The sequence below is a fragment of the Scomber japonicus genome, chromosome 22, assembly GCF_027409825.1.
Source record: "Scomber japonicus isolate fScoJap1 chromosome 22, fScoJap1.pri, whole genome shotgun sequence".
Classification (NCBI taxonomy): Eukaryota; Metazoa; Chordata; class Actinopteri; order Scombriformes; family Scombridae; genus Scomber; species Scomber japonicus.
Window position 1 is genome coordinate 8,906,981 of NC_070599.1, and position 17,983 is coordinate 8,924,963.

The window sequence follows — 17,983 nt, forward strand, 5'->3', positions numbered from 1 at the left end:
TTGCTGCGGGAGGCCGGCTGTCACTCAGCATGTGCAGAATATATAAACCAGGGCTGCGAAATCTACCACAGGAGAAGCAATAGAGTGGGGAGGGCAAACACTGAGGCTGCGTCTTCATGCAAATGCAGTAGCTTTGCATAGTCTGCTGCAGTAGGTGACAGTTAATACGGAGCTGAACGCATGTCACAAATGGAGTTGAAGTCCCTGAATCGAATGAGCAAAGTGTGATATGACTCCAGTGAAGTCGCGGTCTACTTTTTACGTAACTGTGGGCAAACTTGAGATGCGATAATGGAGGCAGAGAAGAGGTTTGGCCCGGCACTGACCTTGGTAATAACAAGAGAGACACAGAGAAAAACTCTCATCTACTCTGTGATGTTTTCTATGGACTTGGATACACACTCCACCCCCGGCCTGCCTCCCTGACTCCCTGCCTGGCTGCCTGCCTCCTTGTGTGCCGAGCCCCGGTGCTGTGCAGTCTGATTGAGGTTGACTGCGGTATTATTTCATTAATTAAGTTTTTCCACTTCCTCCGCCTCTCCCTCCTGTCTTCCTGTCGAACGAGGGTGGCGGAGCGACGCCCTTCCTCTCCTCTGTCCTCTGGCGCTTCACATCCCCCCATCACTGCTGATCATTGTCTCAATTACTCATCCCTCCTCTCTCTCCCCTGTCTCCCACTTTCTCTCTAGTTGTTCTTCCTCCTTTCTGCTCTTATCTCATCCCAAATTGCTCTATACACTCCTCCCCACTCTTTTCTCTCTCTCTCTCTCTGTCTTCCCTAAAGCGTTGTGGGAAAATTTTTAGGCACGCCAATCCCACATCTCTCCATCTTTCCCCCCTTGCCTCTTATCTGTGTCTCTCATCGGGATTTCACAGATTCTTTTTGATTATTTCTACCTTGATTTGGTGATATTGTTTCCCCCCTGAAGTGCGAGGAAATTTGCGTCACTTTCGGTGTTTAGCAACCAAGATTGGGAGGGAATATTTTTGATCTAAGGACAAAGCAGCTGTGATCTCTTTTGTTCGTTTTGCTCCTGTGAAATTGCGATTCACAGAAATAGTGGCACCTGTAACACATCTAATGGATTTAAGAGGATTTTGCCGTGATATGGTTCACTATTTTAACCAAAAAATTGGTGATATTCTGTTGATTATGATGTTAAAAAAAATAGCTCACATTTGCAAAATTGCATTTGTGGAAGCTCTTCTGGTTCAATATGGCTCTCAGTCTGTCTCTCTTTGTCTCTCCCTCTTCTTTGTATCCATTACAGGTTCCACTCTTCCATAATGGAGACATTAGAGTCTTTTACCTCTCTGCTATCTATCATGTCATTTAAACTCTTTCCTTACTTTCTGTTTTTAACTTCTCCACTTTTTATCTGTTCTATCATTCTGCCCTCCCTCGCTCCACCGATCTCATCTTCCTCCTCCTTCCTCTTCCCTCCGTCCACTGGGCCCTGGGTCATCTCCATCGTCTCACATAGTCTCCTGTCCCCATCATATCACCAACAGCTTGTCACAGGCAATCAGTCTCCCTGCCCGGCTTTTCTGCACGACCCCCCCACCCCCGCCTTTCTTCGCCCTCGTCGTCCTCACCTCCCTCGTCTCCCGTCACCTTCTTGTCCTCCTTCGCATGTCAGGAGTTATTACTCTCAGAAATCATAGTCCTCCGCTCTTGTCTCTAAGACCAGTTGAGGGTATTTACTGCATCCTCCATTCTTCCAATCAGTGCTGCTGCATTCAGTTTTAGCCCTGCAGCCCATTACATTCCTATTATATATCTCTGCAGCTCTGTCCTGGTTTGAAGTGGAGGGTAAACGCCTGTAACCTCTCTTATGTCACCTCCTTAAACTGCTATTTAAAGTCTCTTATAGATGCATAGCAGTGTTTCCAAGAAAATCATGCAGACATTAATGTTATTCTGTATATGAAAATGTTCAGTTTTGATGTTTTAAAGATAATTTATGATAATTGAGACAATAAGTTTAATATATTTCTTTCATATTTTTTTCATATACTACGCCCCAGGACAAGAATATGTAATTAATGATGTTAAAAATGTGTAAATCAGTGCAGTTTCATTCAGTTAATTTGCTAAATTATTAAATCTGTGTTCAGAATTTAATAAAAAAATATATTCTGCACAGAATCTAAATGCTCAAACCGCCAGTTCCTGACATTTTTTATTATTTATAAGGAAGACAGTTGCACGTATAGAAACAGAAAATCCATTTCTATATTTAATTCAACCTTTGTCTGAATGTACATGGTTCACAGTACATGACAAAAACTGATGCAAACATACTGAAAATAACTATATTTTCTGTATGTATCATACAGAAAGTATGAATATATTTCCCACATGGATGACACTTCTGTTGTGTATTTCCACTTTTGCCACATTTGATTGGGTAAACAGTGGAAGCTTTTGTATAAAACCTACAAAATGTTCTGTATAACAATAAATTGATTAGAAAATGCCATTTATTTTTATGTTAAGTTATGAAATTAGTATTCTCAGAGATGGAATGAACTGAAAGGGAAGTGAAGAGTTTTATTTTTTACAGACTATTTTTCTTATTTTCTGTGAAACAAAATTTAATGTCTGAAGTGTGAAACACCTAAACTGTCATTCCTTTGAGTATCAAAACATGTTGCTAAAAGATGAATGTGACATCTAACCGGCCAAAAATGTAGAAAAATACACGTTTTCAATAACTCAATTAAACCTCGGTAAAACTAGAGCTGTACTTAATTTGGCACATTTTCCATTTATCATGAACTTCATTAAAATAAATTGGAGTCTCCTACATTTCTGTACTGAAATGATTGCAAAAGCATGTCTCACAAACACAAAAACACTCTAAAACTATTTTGTAAAAACAACAAAGTTTGTGCAGCACCTTATTTAAACCTTCTTTATATATCCCATCATCCATCCCTGTCTCCTGGCTTTCCCACCATACTGCTGTTCGCCTTGACCTCCGTCTGCTTCTCTCCTCCTCCTGCTTTCACACTCTGCATCCTGCAGGGATGGAAAGAGAGAGAGAGAGAGAGGGAGGTGTTAGAAGTAAAGCTGCCTCTTTTTCACACCTCCCTTTCTCTATCCCTCCTCTCCCTCTCGCTCTCTCGTCGAGCCATCATCCGCCATCCCTCCCTCATTGCTTCGCTTCAGACAGGCTAATCTATAGCCTGAAGGGATGTGGCGGGGAATTTTTTTATATATATATCTATATATAGAGAGTGAGAGAAATATATCTATATATATATAGATATATAGATCTATATTTTTAGAAGACTAGGTGAGAGATGGCCCCAGGGGCTGTAATGGTAGAAATAAGGATAGACAGGTGGTGTGTGCAGGGGTGTTTGGTCAGGTTGGTAGAGAGAGAGGAAGAATATGTTTGCTGTCTCTTCTGCTAGCCACTGTGGCTAAAACATCCATCTCCTTCACAGACAAAGGCTGCCAGTGATGAGTGTACAAATAATTGAGAGTGACTGCAGCTGCAGAGGTGTGATTCTCACTTTGTAGGTCTTTCTCATCTCCTTGACCCGCTCCTCTTTCTCTACATCTTACCTTTTCTCCCCTCTCACACTGTCTCTTTATCTCCATATTTCTTTCCTTTTACTTTTACTGTTTAATCCCTCCGTCCTGAATCTCTTGTGTGTTCCTTCCCCCTACCTTCACCGTCCGCGACCTGCAGACCAGTGATCTGTAATGCATTTACTGACATGCTTTATGTTAAGAAGTGTTAGACTGTAACAGGAATTCATGCACATACACACACCCCACTGCCAATGCTTTTTGTCAGTTGCTGTTTGACCTCCTTTGGCCTCCCTCCTGCAGTAGATTCACTAGGAACACACTTGTTAGATTCCTGAGCAGGTTATGGTGCTCATTTCATTGAAATACCCTCAAATCTGACACTGTATTTTTACTGCTTTTATTCAATTGAAGCATTTTCCAGTGCAATAAAAGCCCTAATAGTTTACAAATGCATGTTAAATCCCTTATAGCCTGCATTAACCCATCAGCTCCAGCTTTCACATCAAATATTTCTCTTAAATAATTAATTAAAAGACAAGCAAAGTTAGTAATGCTGTATTTAGAGCTTTAACTCATTCAACACAGTCTGTATTCTAACCAGTCAGGTCCAGTTCCTCTCTACACAAAGTATTATGTGTCTCAGGGGCTCCATTTTATTTCATATGCACCCTTGATTGGATTACCATCCCTTTTTTCCGTCAGCCAGTCTATGCCTCTCTAGATTTCCCCCCTCTCCTACTATTTCTCCAGGCCAAGCAGCAATTGCAGTTGACTGAAAGCGGTTGAGTCCATGCGGCGCGGCGGGGGTGTTAATGAATTCCTGCGGACTGCTAAATGAGGACTTATTAAAGTGCTGCCGCCTCGTACTTTGACATTTCAGAGCTTCTGGTGGAGTTTTAAATCGCTGCCTCTGCAAATGTCACTCGCTGACTCTCTGGAATGGTTGACTATATGAATAGAAGCTATTGTTGGGCTCGGCTATATATTGAGAGAGTTTGTGTGGCTATAATGGTTTGGTTTCCACTGTGTGTGTGTGTGTGTGCTCGGTATATGTGTGTATGTATATATATAATATACATACCACCCTGCTACTTTGCTAATTGTGTCATTTTCTGTGTCCACCCCTCCAGCTACATCAGATGGGACTCGCCAAGGCCTGGATAGCATGAGAGGCGGAGTGTGTGCCACGCAAGGCATGAAGGTGGTCCTGAAAGTGGGGCAGAGTAAGTCATCTCCTACCACTCCCTTACTCTCCCTGTCTCTATCTCTGTCTCTATCTCTCTCTTCCTACCTTCTTGTCTCAGGTACTCACACGTGAGCTCACCCATCTACACAACTGCTGGATTCCAAACACACATGTACTCATCTTCACACACTCACTCATAAGCACACACATTGGCATTCATGCAGCGCACACTATCACTCACTTAACACACACTATGACTAACATACATTGGCTCCAGTCCACCGGCATCTCACATCATCTCCCATCTGTACGGTACACAGTCTGCACCTTATCTTGCTGCCTCTTCCACTTTTAAACCGACTCTCTTATCTTTATCTGTATGGCGCACACATGCTATGCACATACACGCACACCCGCACCTTGCTTCTTTGTGCGTGTGTATTCTCACTGAGCATATTAAGGCTCGTTAAGTGGTGAGAACAGCGAAGAAGTGTGGGATCAGTCAGCTCTAATGAGCCCTGTTGACTCCCCTCTCACTCTGCCTTTTAACTACTACCTACTCACACTGGACACACACATTCAAACACCCACACCCTGAAACACACAAATCCCTTAGCGATGTATACATTACAGGCATGAACATTAGCTCACACATGCAAGGACACGTGTACATGCATGAACAGAGGCATGCAAACCGAAGGCATATGGACATATCCAAACACACCAGAACACACACATTTAGCCATACAGCAAAGCTGCCAGCTAAAGTACGATAACAAAATGACTCCACTCGGTGTTAAAGCACACAGTCAGTGATTTTTAATGACTCGTACTTGCACACACTTCTAATTTGTTTTGGAAAATATTCACATTTAATGACCCTCACATGCAGCCTTTTCAAAAAAAAAAGCAGCAGGAAAAGAGCCCGTTTTAGCATTTTCACTGACCTGTGCATTCCCACACATAATAAGCACCTGTCCTTCACATGACCCACCCCCAGCACACAAACACCCACATGCACGAGCACACACTCACCTATTTCTGTTTCTTTAGCCTATGCGGCGTTATCAGGCCTCGTGTATTGTAGATGCTCTTTAGCAAAGAGCCAAGTGGTGCTGCTGTCGCTCTATCAGTCCACAGCATCAGCATAGTCAGCTTAGCTCAATACAAATACCGCACACACACACTTTCTTTCTTCCCCCTTGCTTTTTTCTCTACATGGGCAATGAAAACATCCTTCCTCCGCACCTCCCCCCAATATGCAAACACTTTTACACAACTCTACACACATCTTTCTAATTTGTCATCTTTTCTTTCCTTTTTGCTCTATCCTCATTTCACCCAGTGTCATTTCTCCTTCTCTTTTCTCCCCTGTCCTTCCCTCACTGCCTCTCGATGCCCTCTGCAATTGCCTTTTTTCTTTTTTTTGACCCCATTTCATTCAAGCAACATTGCTCGCTTCCTTTTCAAATTCACTTTTTCCCCGTCCTCATCACCCTCCCTTTCACTTTGCATGCTGGCCATCTCTCCTTACAGCTCCCTCTCAGTCCCCGTCTCTGTTATTTTCTCTCTCTGCCTCTGTCTTTCCTTATCTGCTATGTGGCTGAAAGGTCACGTCTGTGTTGTTTGTCGTCTAAATAAGCAGCGTGCCGCCTCATGGTGATCTCTGATGAGATATGGCGCTCTGCTCCGCTCCGAGGAGCACACACACAGTCCCGAAGTGCACACTTGTACCCTGGCCCCATACACATACATTGACCTGTCTTCTCTTATTTTATTCTTTATCTATCTTGCTTGCTCTCTGTCTTTGTCTCACACACACACACACACACACACACACACACACATACACACGCACACACACACACAGCCTGAACCTCCCTCCACTAGCCTCTGCTGACCACACAGCAATTCCTATTGATCCAGACAGCACCACCCCTAACTTCTGTTTGGTTGACTGTCATCTGGGAGCCGCCAGCCAATAGCCTCACTCTTTTCCAAATGTCAGTATGTGTAGGTTGATGTCTGTGCATGCCCACACACACATCAGTATGAACAGTGTGTGCAAGGGTGTGAGCTAGTGTGTGTTTGTGGGTTCTCTGTACAGTTTCATCCATAAGCATCCCGTGGTCATATCTATTTTACTCTCCCCTGCTGCCGCAACGACCAATAGCAGACTCTCTTTTTAAAATGTTGCATAAACTGCTGAATAGTCGTATCATAAAACTCTATTCTTACAGCCTATACTGTCAGCCAGATGGCTGAGAAGCAAACAAAATTAGTATTTTCTGAACCATCTCTTTCAGTGATGAGGAGTGGCATTTCCACAATGGCTGCATCTGTGTGTGTGTGTGTGTGTGTGTGTGTGTGTGTGTGTGAGCATGCGCGTGCACGCGCGTGCACATGTGCATGTGTGTTTGCATGTGTCCCATAAACACACTTTAATGCCATCACCATTACTGAGGGTTTGCTAGACAGATGGCCTGATTTAGTGACTACAGATTACAAACCGTTATGGCCTTGTGTAAATTCACTCTGGCCAAAACAACAAACGGCCTCTCTTTAGTTTCTCATTCAAACAAATGGAAAAGTGCTCATATGCTGCACATTGAAACCCAATCAATATGTGCTCTCCTATTATAGGAATGGAAGGGAGGGAAGCCTTTATTAAAGCTCTATTCCTCCTTCTGGCTGGCCCTGTCTTTCCTAATGTCACTTATTGGTTCCAATTTTGAGAGCTTTGGCTGCTGTAGAAGATTGAAGTTGTCTCAGTATTTCTGCCATTCTGCTCATCTTCAACCCTTATTTTCCCTCTACAGGCCCATATGGGCTGCCTCCGAAGAAGGAGCCAGCAGGACGCTCCACCACCAGAAACTCAGGTAAGCGGGAGAACAAATGGAGATAATCCACGACGTATCCATCCACAAAACGGATGGAAGGGAAAAGCAAAGACTGGTAGATGAAAGGAATAGCAGTGGGGAGAGTGAGAGAGGAGGCGACAGATGGAGAATGTGCAGCGGTGACATCTGTGGATCTCTCTATTTAATTCCATATCTTTCTCCCTCTCTCCCTCTCCCTTGATCTCTATCCTTACCCTCCTCGTCTCTGCGCCCAGCCCTCCGAGCTAAGTGCTGCAGACAGGGAATGGATGGATAATAGCTACCTTGGGAGAAGGACAAGAAAAAGAGAGGGAGGAAGAAAGAGACGGGGAGAGAGAGAGAGGAGAGAGAGGGCAGAAGGAGAGAGGGCTAGACTTGCGGCGACATTTCAGAGAGTTATTATTGTCATTAGTTCAGGCGGCCTGGATTCCGTAGTTCCGTTGAGAAAGAAGGAAAGAAATAAGAATTACAGAAAGATGAGGGGAGAGAGAAGAGGAGACATAGGGGAGTGACGGAGCAGAGTGGGTAGAATTGGGAGGCACATGAGGAGGAGAAAGAAAAGAATAATTGAAAAGCAAAGAGAAAAGGGGAATAGAACAAGGGGATGGAGATGGAAAGAGACTAGAATCATGCTCTACCTCAAAGTCATTCAGTGGAGGAGAAAGAACACCATTCATTCTCAGTGGTGTTCATTTTCTCTTTTTTTAATTCATTTTTCGGGGTGCTGGTGTAAATTGGGGCATTCACACATTATCCAATCACTCGTCCATACTTCACATAGGTGAGAAAAGTATGTGTGAAGTAAGTAACAACAGTATGCATTTTTACTCTGTGTGTGTGTGTGTGTATTAGACAAATAACACCACAAGACTGATTTACACATATAATGAGGGATTTTACACATTTTAGTTCCACTGACAAGTACATTAACACACACTTAACGACATATCTGAAATGATTGCTCTGACTCCTGACAGCGATTATGTCACAATTTCTAATCCTCATGCGAATACACTCAAAAACCATCAGAATCAACTCAAAACTGGACTGTCGGTGGCAGATTTTGTAATGAATCTGATGCTTATCATTTGAATTTCATCTGTGATTGCCAGAGGGAATGGCATTGTTGTTGAATATTTTTTCAATTTGCATAAAGTAGCTGCGGTGTAAAAAAAAAAAAAAAAAAGAAAGACATATGATTGAAGAAAATCGATGAATTCTGATGAAAGGCCGTCCGTTCTAATGTAGATAAAGCATTCGTTTTGTACAGACGCTCCACCAGAGATCCCTGAGAGTACAGATTAGAGCAGAGGTGTACAGTATGTAATCACACTTTTTCCATTATGAGCCCAGATGAAGATCCTTGTAGTGTGTGACCATCTTTTCTATCACCGGAGCAGCTGATAAAACGCCGCGTGGTACACGTGAATGAGAAGAGAGGAATTCATTCATTAAAAGACAAATACCATCTTATGTGGGAAGAGTTTATCAGAGTCACTCCAGTGGTGCTCCATTAATTATGCACTCGTGTCATATCCTCTTGAATATATTCCTGTGAAAGTTATTGATGGATGCATTCTCTGATTCACGCTCGATGCTTCTCTGATTCATGAAATTTGCATTAAACTATTGAAAAAACACATCAGAAATGTGCTGAAGACCAACTGCTTCTCCTTTTAAATGAAAATTGCACTCAAGAAAATGGAGAGATAGAAGACAAGTATAAAATTATGTTTTCACCTCGACCTCTGCTTTAATTTCTGACCTGTCAGGTGTCTCTTTGTCAAGATGAAACCCACTAATGAAAAAAAAAGGAGGAGGGGAGTAAGGGCGAAACGAGGCACGAAGTCTGAACTTGTATGATAAAAAAAAAAGGGAACATAGGAAGGAGTGAGAGGTGGAAAATAAGAGGAGCGAGACGAGGAGAGGTGAAGGAAGAGGATATAATAAAGAGATCCGGTGAAAAGCGGTGGTCATAATGGAGATGGAGTATGAGGGATGTTGGGTTAATGGCGGGAGGAAGAAAGCAGGAGGTGGAGAATGGGGTGTAATCGACGTCCGGCATTAGCGCTTTGCTCCCAGTCAGTCCAGCGCGACGGGAGGCCTAGCAGCAGGGGGATGATGCGTGTTTCCTCGCATGGTTGTGTACGTCCATATCTTAGTGCGCGTGTGTCCGCATGTGTGTTTGTGTTGCTAGGCACTGAGCTCAGAGCAAGGTAGGTCATTACTGCTACAATAACCCGAAGATAGAGAGAACCACGGAGCGAGGGAGGGCGAGGAACCGGAGGAGACGCAGGAGAAAGACAGACAGGGAGAAAAAGAAAGAGATGTGTGCCAAGAATAATGATAGACCAATCCAAAGGCTCTATATAGCAGAGACTCGCATTACCGGCCTTAACCAGTTCACCACACACATTCACACGGTCCGGCGCCACAGCCTCACCCCACCAACCCCCCCATGCAATAAACATACACACATATACACACACACACACACACATACACACCTTCAGACCATCGTCACCTGCTGAGTTCTGACCCAACCTCCTGCAGAGAAAACTGTGAGCTCCGAGGCTGTGAAGATCTTAAGTTTCAGGCAGACACACAACAGACAGAGGGAGCAGTCGCCTGACAAACAAGAAGGTAGAGTGACAGACAGATTGATAAACAGACAGACAGATAAAAAAGACAGACAGACAGGCAAGCAGGCAGGAAGGCCAGCAGGCAGGCGGAGTGTGTGGTCTGGTGGTCGAAGCAGCGCGGGGAGGTTCTCTTTATGTGGCTAGCTGTAATGTTAAGTAAATACAGTTGTTAAGGTTAGGGAAATAGAGTGTGTTACCTTGATACACACTGCGGCTTAGCCAGGCTATCCACAAGAGTATATACTGTACACTACACTCACACTCGCACACACAGACTCTATGGACATTCCTCTCCATTTTATATGCACTGCTGTCCACTTCATCACATCAACAAAGAGACCACTTATAAGCTTCTGTGAGATTTGCTGCATACTTACTGCATTCCACTGGGTTATGTCTCTGTAGCAGTCACTAGCAGGGCTAAACCAGCACCATTACTCATGTTATTGTGGTACACAGCTAAAAGGACTGGTATGTTTATTTAAAAGCCCATGAAAACACCAGTTGTGAAAGTAAGTTGTGTTATTGCTCTATATTCACGATGATTAATATGCGTCTAGAAATCAAAGGGATGCAATGAAAACAGCTTGTGGTATTGTAGATGTCGGGGCACGATTGTGAAAGCGTTCTGTGATTTCTTTCAGGCGGCGCAGGGAACTCCACCCAGTCTCGAGGACCTAACACTTACGGGGGAACCGAGGGCGGCGGCGAGAACGGGCCCCTCCAAGCCTCCAACATCGCCGTCATCGCCGGCGCCGCGGGAGGTTCCGCCTTCCTCCTGCTAGTCACCGCTGTAATCTGCGTGGTGTGCTACCGGCGGCGGCACGCCAAGCACTCAGACACCCACCACCCTCCGCTGTCGCTGTCCTCACTCACCAGCCCCAAGCGGGGAGGCGGCGGAGGCATCACAAGCTCCAACAACAACGGATCTGAGCCAAGCGACATCATCATCCCGCTGAGGACGTCAGACTCGGCCTACTGCCCGCACTACGAGAAGGTGAGCGGGGACTACGGACACCCCGTCTACATCGTCCAGGAGATGCCGCCTCAGAGCCCGGCCAACATCTACTACAAAGTATGAGACGGTCGCTGCTCTGGCCGTCTGGACACACCCACCTCCCTCTACCCATTACCAACCAAACCCCCGTTCCAAATGAAGCCACAGCAAAGCTCGCCATCACAGCTCCCACCCTGAACCCCTCAATACTTACCAGTATTGTCCCTAGGACACCCTCTCACCGCCCCATGAGCCCACACCCCGGGCCACAGTTGTGCTTCTAGCTGAATAAACCACCCCACCCCATTCTCACACAACTGGGCCACTAAGTGTGTGTAAAGGGGCGATGTCGCAACCATTACACAGCCCTTCTCAACAAGGCCCTCACGAATGGGCAAGAGCCTCTGAGTGCCCCCTTCTTGTTAACTCAGAGCGAAACAAGCCCCACCCGTGCTGAATAGAAGAGTCATCCCCAAAACGCCAGTCTGTGTGTGTGTGTGTGTGTGTGCGCACGCGCGTGCGACAACACACTCTTTTTCTAGCAGTACGGATGTGGCGTTGGGACTTGTGATGTTTTAAAAAAAAATTCAAAACGAGAAAGAAAAGGACTACAGCGAAAAAAAAAACTATACCCCTGAACCCGCTTAGCGCCGATGAACTCTGATTCTCAGAGGCCATACCTGCCTAACCCACCACCCCGCCCCTCAGAGCTCCATCAGCCAACCAGAGACCAGCCCCTGCCACTAACTCACCAATAGGTTTCTAGTTTGTTTGTTTGTGTTTCTCCTGAGAAAACGGGGGGCCTCGGACTCACCCAATCAACTAGCCGGGGGTTGGCGGTCACATGTCCGGGCCTGAAGAGGTCTGACCAATCGAGTCACGGTGACACTCAGAATCTTGTATATTTTAATAATGTGCGTGTGTGACTGTGCGAGTGTGCATACGACTTGGATAATAATTATGGCGCTGCTGCTCCACATTAGACATGTGTTTGCAGTTAGTGTGCTTCAGTACAGCAAGTTTGCATATGAGTTTGCATATGCGTGCGTGGGGTTTAGTTCATGTGTGTGTGTACGCTTTGTGTGAGTGATTGTGCGTACGCGTGCGTTCTTTAGACTTGTCTTAAATACCAAAACACAAAATAGTGAGCGAATATCAAAAAAGTGAGATTTTTTATCGCTATCAACACTTATAGATTATATATATGAATATCCAGTAAATAATTTCTAGATGTTTTTTTCTGTTTTCTATTGTTTCATTATTTTTACCCACTCTGTTAAACTACACTTCTGTTGCTAGACATTTTTTATCTGCTGTTTTGTTTTGTTTTTCTTTCACAATTTAGAGCGACCTTATTTCCTTCCTTTTCCATTTGCGTTGTATATTAATTTAATCCCTGTTTTAATTTTCCCGGCGAATAGAGGTTGTTTCTCTCTTCCTCTCTTCCCTCTCTCATTCACTCCCTCCTACCCTACCTCCCCTCCACCCCTCCCTCCCCTCTAGGGTCTCTGAACTCTGTGTATATTTTTATAGCTCCTTGTACTATGCTGTAGTTTTGAAGTTTAGACCTCGTTTGTGGAAGTGTTGAGGTAGAACCATCTATGAAAGTTTTTTTTTTTTTTCAAACGCTTTTTTTGAAACGCAGAAGTGAAAAGAAGTGAGGGACAGGAGGGGGAGGGGGGATGAAATGACAAAGAAGAATAAAGGAAAAAAGAACAGGGCGAGAGAGAGAGAGAGAGTACTGTCTGGGGAGGAGGAATAAAGCAGTGTCTGAATGCAGAACTTTAAAAAAAAAAAAAAGAGAGAGAGGAAGGGAGGGAGGGAGATGAGGAAAGAAAAGACTGTGATGGAATTGCACACTAAAGAAAAAGAAGCTGAGGGGAGGGGAGGATGGGAGCGGCAAGAGTGAGAGATGAAGGATCCCAAGGAAGGAAGGATGGAAAGAGTGGCTGGTGAAAGGAGAGAAACCTTTTCTTTGAACGGAGGGTCTGAGCCGCCTGAACGGAGGCGATGGACCGACAGCCAAAACGGATTTTGAAGGAGTTGAACTCTAACCGTGGAAAGGAGAGATCTCATCACACACGCACACACACACACACACATCTACTGTGACTCTGTCACACTTTACGTTAACGTGAGGTGGCACATTTCAGATTTGCTCCTGTTTTCCGCCAAAATTTGTGTTGAAGTGCATCTCTGTGTATCACACACAAACACACACACTCTCTCCCTCATTTATTATAAAGGCACACTGCTAGCTGTGGACACACAAAAGAGAAATCCCCCATGCAGTCAGTACACTCTGTTTCTCTATGTTTGACGCACACACACACACAGACACACCCTCTCACACAACCTAACACAAATTTCACACCTTTTAATGACTGCCACAAATGCCTACTGATTGCAAGTGAATGACATACATTCTCTCTAGTGCCCGCTTGCCCTCTCAAACACACACATACGCACACACACACTTTCACCCACACCCGACAAAAATGCTGATTGCTTTCATATGACTCTGTATTTCTGTGATTAAGACTAACCCGATGGACATGGGAGGGATGAAAAGAGCGTTTGTGCGCGGTGTGTTTTCTCCTCTCTCACACACACACACACACACCCTCAAGCCCTCACACAAACGCCCACACACACACACACACACACACACACACACTAGTGCCCAGCACCTCGACCATGGAGGGCAATAACATAACGCTGTGTTCAGAGGTGCAATAAGTTCACATGTGCATACTAATAAAGCTGTTTTGTGTTGCTCAAACATGTTTATGGCTTATGTGTAAACTGGGTGGCAGTGGAGAGCTTACGCTTTTGTTTTTGTCACACACAAACAAACACATACATACACACTCACTCATTCATAAGGCCTCCAGTGATGTAGCCATGATGTTTTCTGTGTGAAACCAGTGTTAAATCTGGACCTTACAGCATTTCTCAACTGTGTTTTGTATCAGTATCTTAACATCATATAATAGATATGTTTCATGATTAAGTGTCACATTCGTCCGAAATGACTTTGTTCAACACATGATGATGTTCAGATATGTTTTTATATCATGGTTGAGTTTGGATTGTATTTGACTGTATCAAAATTGATTTCAAAGATGAAATGAGGACAAAACACCTCAGATACTTCTTTTTTGTACAACTACCGACTTGTGTTTTTTATGTATGCTATGTCTATTTAAACATACTCAGAGTACCTAAAATATCCTCCAAGCCAAATGAAGTGTCTGTTACTCTCTCTTCAACAACTCCTGCAACGCTTTGGAGCGCTCCAATCCAAAATGACAGTATTTTGTTCAAAAATGGCTGCTGCCGCGAGGGGGAAAAACAAAACTTCTCAGACTTTACGGCATCGACTCCGATAAAGAAGCCACTGCCCTGTTTTCAGTCCATTACACCCCCTGCCCCCCCCCCTTTCAGCAGAATGTCAAGTATCTCTTGGACTCAAAGTTTTTCTTTTAATGTTTGATTTTCATGTCGATGTTCTTTCAAAAAGTTGTGTCTCTGACTCTCCGTGTTTGTGTTTGACCGGTCGACTCAACGTGTTGGCTTTTCTAAAAACCACGGACACAGCCACTGGTTGTCATTTTGAAAAGAGAAAGAAGAAAGTGCTGTTTCTATGGAACGGGGGAGAGAGAGAGAAAAAAAAAAGCAGCTACCGCCTAGCTCCCTCACCTCTCCGTTGGTGAAAGTGTGTGTATGTGTGTGTAAATGTGTGTGTGCGTGTTTCTTTGTGCCAATAGCCAGCGAGCGGAGGCCGCGGAGCGAGGTGGCCCTCGTATGTGACGTGTTGAGACTTTGTATTTGGGACACCTCTGTGTGAGAAGGGTTTTTTTGTGTCCTCTCCTCCTCTTCCTCTCTCCTCCTTTACCCCCTTGTCTACTCATCACGGCGACCCCTTTATCCCCCTCCTCCCCCGTGTCCCCTTGCCCTCCCCCAACACACCTCTAAAGAGAGGAAAAAACTAGTACATTCCTGGTTTGGAAAAAAAAGGTTGAATAAAAAAACAAACAAAAATGTTTAAGCACCACTCTTCTGGTCCTGTTGTGTGATTCATTCTTGCGTGAGGGTCTGCAGAGGTCTTTTGTTCTGAATGTGTGTGTGCGTGTGTGTGTTCCTGAGGCCCACTGCTAACCCTGCCTTTAATAGAAGGTCTCTCCCCTTATCTCTGCTTTGGGCTTGTCTCAGCAGGGGCTCTTTCACTGCCTCTGCTAATAACACTGCCATTTTAGACACACTCTCTCTCTCACACACACACACACACACACACACACACTGGCTCTCCCACTGGTGTTATCAACAAGTTATCAAACCTGGCTTCGTTAGTGTTGAGTGTTGCTTGGCAACGTATTGACTGAGCTGATTTCATTCTCGGTCCCCCTCTCTACTCCCCTCTTTCTCCTCCGTTTCCCCTTCTCTCCCTCTAGGTTTGTGACATGTTGCTATGGTAATCGTTGGCGTCTTTTGCTCCCTTCCAAATTTTTGTCTCATCCGGTTGTATATGTGTCTGAATGTTTTTAAGGCCTTCCAGAGCATGTAGCTTTTTTCCCCGTTGGCACTCGGTCGCGCCAAGTCAAACCATGCTGCATTGATTTGCATTTCCATTACCAGTTTAAATGTGCCGAGTCACACCCGAGATGGACCATCTCCGAAGTCAAAGTGCACCGCACCTACCTCCAAGAGGGTTACGGTGACATCAGATGAGTTTCGTCATTATTCAGGAAGGAGCTAGCTAACTTAGTTTAGCCCTCTGCTAACTTGAATATGGTAGATTGATTGTATGGTCTGCCTCTTCTAGACTTTCCAAATGTTATCAGACCAAATGGATTAAATTCTGATAGTGAAACAAGTTATTTTGGGGTAGTTGTGATGCTCATAAAACATATCCACCATTTCACAACTGCTCTTTTAACCATTAATCACAGTTGGGCGCTGCTTTTAAATGTCATCATAAGATAAGTCTGTCATCAGTTAAAAAATACACCTTCAAGCAGGTAGAAGAGTTGTAATGGAGATGCAAATCCTTGCCGCATTGGCGCGATGCACCAAATCAGACCAAGTCAAGCCAAGCCAGCACATGTGTATAGGAAACCCATAATGGTGCGCCACCAGGGTGGCCTGGTGGGTAAGATGACCAAGCAGCTGCCTTTGCCCTTTGATCTGTGATGTGTGAGAGTAGATTACATGCTGTCTCGCACACACACACACACACATATATATATATACACACATTCACTGACCCCCAACTACACAAACACCACCACATGTCCATACACAAATACAATCGTATGCACTGGCACACACACCAATATATAGCGGCTCTGATCTTGGCAGATACTTGTCACTGCCTCTGCCATGACAACCCATCACTGTAACTGAAGCCAAGCACAAAGAAGGTTACGTCCATTCACCAGCAACCTGCTAAGACTACTAATCTACCTTCAGTCAGTTACACTTTGTCGCTCTGTGGCCATTTTGCCGTTTTCTTCTTTCTCTTCTTTCTGTTTTAACAAGTTTTCAATCATAATCTCGTAAGCCATAATCATTACCTGCTTGTAAACAAAACTGCTCATTTACTGTGACTGGTTTGGACTGGAACTGAGAACTGCTTACTAATTAGACCGAGTCCAAATTTAAATCAGTTCCTAAGTCATTTCCTGTGGTGTCACATCGGACACTAACAGTTGCTGTTATCATTTAAACTTGTCATAGGAGGAGAAGCACAGGTTTTAATAATTATAACTTTTTTTTTTTTTCATTCCAATTAGCCATGAAAATGCGGCAGTGAGCCAGCATGCACAACACCAGGACTCTGAAGGTGAAGCAGCTAAATTTATTTCAGCCATCATTAATTTTTCTGTTTATTCCTGTGCTTTTCCTGCTGTTACAGGTCACAATATCCTCTGTGAAAAGGGCCAGTTTCATTGAACACACATCTATTGTACACCTACACAGGTGTTTTCACTTATGTTGCCTAAATAGACTTCTCCCACCTATGTGCGCAAACCTCTTCATTGACACACCACACACACTCTGTAGCTATAGGTGTGATCTACCTTGTTAAGGTGGACACTTTCACATTTATCATTGTATGAAAATGTAGGTGACACAGACTAAAACCCTGCACAGCTCCAGCCTAAGCAGAGGTCTGTGCAGTGACTGAAAGTGAAAACACCTGTGTGAGTGTGCAAAGCCTTTAACACAATTGGAGTTTACTGGTTTCCACAAATAAACCATTATGTACTTGCTGAAATCAATTAAAAAGATGCTAAATGTTATTTCCATTTTCTTTTCCTGTTTATCAGCATATTAAATGGTACCATGTGTGAAATCCACCTAAGACAGCTAAATACTGTTTCTTTAATAACCTGTGAGGACAGAATGGTATTACTATTACTACTACTACTACTACTACTACAAACCCAAAAAACACAAGAAAAATAGCTATTTTAAAGAGAAACACTGTTTGCACAGTTTGTAATAAGTGATGCAGTTATTTAACTTACTTCATCAAGGTAATGTCATTTATTACATTTGATTACTTTTTGATTAAAAAAGTTTGAAACTGGTCAGTAAATCTGAAAAGTCCTAAACACATCAATTTAAACCAGATTACACTGATTACTTTCAAAAAGGTTCTTCAATATAACTTAAATTAAGATTGAAATGTTTAGATTTTCAAACCAACCACCAAAACAAATCCCA

The 17,983-nt window shown here is 43.9% G+C and overlaps 1 protein-coding gene across 1 annotated transcript in view; it reads left to right on the forward strand.

Annotated features, from left to right (window-relative positions):
* The window catches only part of efnb3b (ephrin-B3b), a 73,244-nt gene extending 61,909 nt beyond the window's left edge, over positions 1-11,335 (forward strand). The window contains exons 3-5 of the mRNA XM_053342898.1: positions 4,678-4,770; positions 7,553-7,612; positions 10,899-11,335. Of these exons, the coding sequence (XP_053198873.1) occupies positions 4,678-4,770; positions 7,553-7,612; positions 10,899-11,335 (590 nt within the window). The remainder of the gene's footprint in view (positions 1-4,677; positions 4,771-7,552; positions 7,613-10,898) is intronic.
* Positions 11,336-17,983: the final 6,648 nt, after the last annotated feature.